Here is a 3,239-nt window from a genome sequence, read left to right on the forward strand (position 1 = left end):
GCCGCCGTGGTACACAAGACAGCCTTTTGTCAGGCCCCGCTGCGCGCCGCGTATTACCAAGGAGCACAGTGCAGCCGCCTGAGCCGCACCCGCGCAGAGCCCGCCTGTAGCATTAAACGGATACGACAGCACGGCACTTTTCCATCATGCCGCCTACGCCGCAAGCTACACCGCCCGCTTAAGCAATGTGACGGGCGGTGTCACTAGCTGCGACGGGCCCGACCTGACAAGACGACGCTAGGACATGATGGACGAAGGGCTCCGGGAGCAGGCGAGGGAATCCAAGAGAAAGATCTCCTTTGCCTGCGACGCCATAATGCATGAACAGTGCGTTAGGTTATACTACATCGTTGGACCCACCTGTCGGGGATCCAACGACTGTGTACGCGCCCCCTTGAGATATAAAAGGGAGGCGCTCGCTGTGCACAGGACACATCCATACAGACTCAAGCTCTCGCACCTCCTCACGCTTGTGGGAAGGCAATACAACACACAGTGGATGTAGGGTATTACGCTCCGGTGGCCCGAACCACTCTAAATCCTGCTGTGTTTCTTGTGTTCTGGAGGGAGATCGATCTAAGACTAGCTACCCCCTGAGTACACACCCTCTGGGCTAGGGCGGGTGCCTTCCGCCACCCGGCCGTGGTTTGCAACACCACGCCATTTCAGACAACAATGTTCATGGTCATTTTCAGTTTACTGAACATTGATTCCCAGTTTGGTCAGGATACATTCAGAGACCATTCAGGTCACAATCTGTGAACATCTGTGACTAGTTGATAACTGAATAAGCATGATCAACTGAATAAAACTAGCTAGAACTATCAATAGCCCATAAATGCTCTACAAGGTCATCACGAAGTCTCTCATGTGTCGACCTATCCTCAATCTTGTCGTGTATTTTCAAGAACTCCTCCAGCACAAGAGGATCACGACGTTCGTAGTCCGCAGGTCTCAACACCGGGATACCGTGGGGCTCTTGGTGGTAGTTAAAATCCTCTTCCTCATCTCTCTCATCCTCAACAATCATGTTGTGCAAGATTACACAAGCTTGCATTATGTACCACAGATCTTCCTTACTCCAAAACCTCGCAGGACCCCGCACCATTGCAAAGCGTTTTTGGAGTACCCCAAAAGCTCTTTCAACATCTTTCCTCGCTGCCTCTTGTACCGCTGTGAAATGGACTTTCTTGTTGCCCTGTGGAGATTGAAAAGCTTTCACAAACGTCGCCCAAGCTGGATATATCCCATCGGCAAGATAGTAACCCATTGTGTACTTGTTTCCATTGACCATGTATTCCACTTGAGGCGCCGTCCCAGAAGTCAGACTCTGGAAGAGTGGAGAACGGCGCAACACATTGATATCGTTTAGAGAACCAGGAAGGCCAAAGAAGGCATGCCAGATCCATAGATCTTGAGATGCAACAGCCTCAAGGATCATAGTTGGCCCATCTTTATGCCCTACGTATGCTCCTCTCCAAGCCGTTGGGCACATTTCCCATTTCCAGTGCATGCAATCAATTGAACCAAGCATTCCTGGGAACCCTCTTGCATTATTAATTGCCAGCAACCTGGATATGTCCTGGGCATTGGGGGCCCTCAAGTATTCTTCACCAAAGACTTCGACAACAGCTTTCACAAAACGTTTCAAACACTCGATGATGGTGCTCTCTCCCAATCTCACAGAGTCATCCAGGAAGTCAGCTGGAATACCGTAGGCCAGCATCCGAAAGGCAGCAATGACCTTCTGTAATGCAGAGGCACCAAGACTTCCAACGGCATCAGGCTTCTGACGGAAGTAGTCGTCATGCGCCTCAATTGCAGCGACTATCCGTAGAAAGAGAGACTTGTACATCCGAAACCTCCTTCTGAAATGTTTCTCATTGTATACACACTGGTCAGCGAAGTAGTCCAGGTAGATGCGCTGGTGACCTCCCAGAATGTCCCTTGGCACGTTGTGGCGACCCGGCAACGATCCACGGAACTTTTTCTTCCGCTTGTTTCTCTTCGAGCCCTCAAGAAGACCGGCAATGATCAATAGATCGTCAACATCAGATTCATCCTCGTCATCCCACCGCCAAAGAGCTCGACTACCAAACCTTGACATCTGCCATAGCAACAAAAAAAAACTGAGTTAGAGTGGATGCACATTGGAACGAAGAAAGGACGTCCAGTGGAGTCAGTGGTTGAAATATATTGGACTGGACATATGTGGATCTGTAATTCTGAATCTCTGACTGTAGAATAGCCTTATACCCTTCATCTGTATAGGAGGGAGAACTAAGCTAGAATCAATTTAAGTGCCTGGTATGTAATAATAGAACTGTCCATGTGCTTTGCGAAAGCATTCTATGCCTGAACACAACAGAAATGTTGAATGGTTTCAGTTAATCTAGTTTCCAATATACAACAGCAAAATAACTGAATGCTGAATGGTTTCAGTATACAGCAGAAATGGTTTCAATTCAGGTCTGAATCTACTTGGAGAAAATCATGCTGAATACATTCTCTAAATGTCAGGTTAGAACAGAACAGAAATGCTTTAGGACAGAACAGAAATTTTGCAGCAGAAATGCTGCACGAACACATTCATCTGTCAGACAACAACTGCTGCTAGCATCAGCATGTACAGGGCAATCGATTTGTAGAAATGCAAGAAAATGAACCGTTTTCACCTGAGGCAGGGGAGGGGCGCGGCCGCAGCCGTGGAGGACGGCCTGGTGTGGCGGGCTACGGCGACGGACGAGCGCGCAGAGGCGGACCGGAGCGGCGGGCGAGGGCGCTACGGCGCGCGCAAGGCCGGCGAGGATGCGGCGGGCGCGGCGACGGCGGCGGGCACGCTGGGCGGCAGGCGCGAGGCGCGGTGTGCGAGGGCGCTACGGCGCGCACGGCCGGCGAGGATGCGGCAGCGTGTGCTAGGGCGGGCGTGCGGCGGCGGCGGGCACGCGAGGTGACGGCGACGGCGGGTGAGGACGGACGGCGACGCGAGTCGAGGTGAGGACGGGTGACAGCGCGGCGGCTGCGGGCAGCAAATTTTGGGCCTGACAGTGGGTCCTGTTGTTTGCAGGCCGAGATTTGGGAGGCCCGTTGGAGTTGGGCTCTGATTTGGGTCCTCAAATTTTGCAGGCCGACTTCCAAATGGAGAAATAGGGGCTTGATTTTGGACCTCCTGCTGGAGATGCTCTAAGCAAAAAATGTAAAATAAACGACCAAGTAGTGTGTCTGACTGATTGTTTTTT

The 3,239-nt window shown here is 51.5% G+C and overlaps 1 protein-coding gene across 1 annotated transcript; it reads right to left on the minus strand.

Moving 5' to 3' along the window:
- Positions 1-783: 783 nt before the first annotated feature.
- On the minus strand, positions 784-2,134 carry LOC120651296 (putative nuclease HARBI1). Its single transcript, XM_039928756.1, has one exon. The coding sequence runs from the start codon at positions 2,105-2,107 to the stop codon at positions 812-814; it is 1,296 nt and encodes a 431-aa protein (XP_039784690.1). The 5' UTR covers positions 2,108-2,134; the 3' UTR covers positions 784-811.
- Positions 2,135-3,239: the final 1,105 nt, after the last annotated feature.

Source organism: Panicum virgatum, chromosome 9K (assembly GCF_016808335.1).
Source record: "Panicum virgatum strain AP13 chromosome 9K, P.virgatum_v5, whole genome shotgun sequence".
Lineage (NCBI taxonomy): Eukaryota > Viridiplantae > Streptophyta > Magnoliopsida > Poales > Poaceae > Panicum > Panicum virgatum.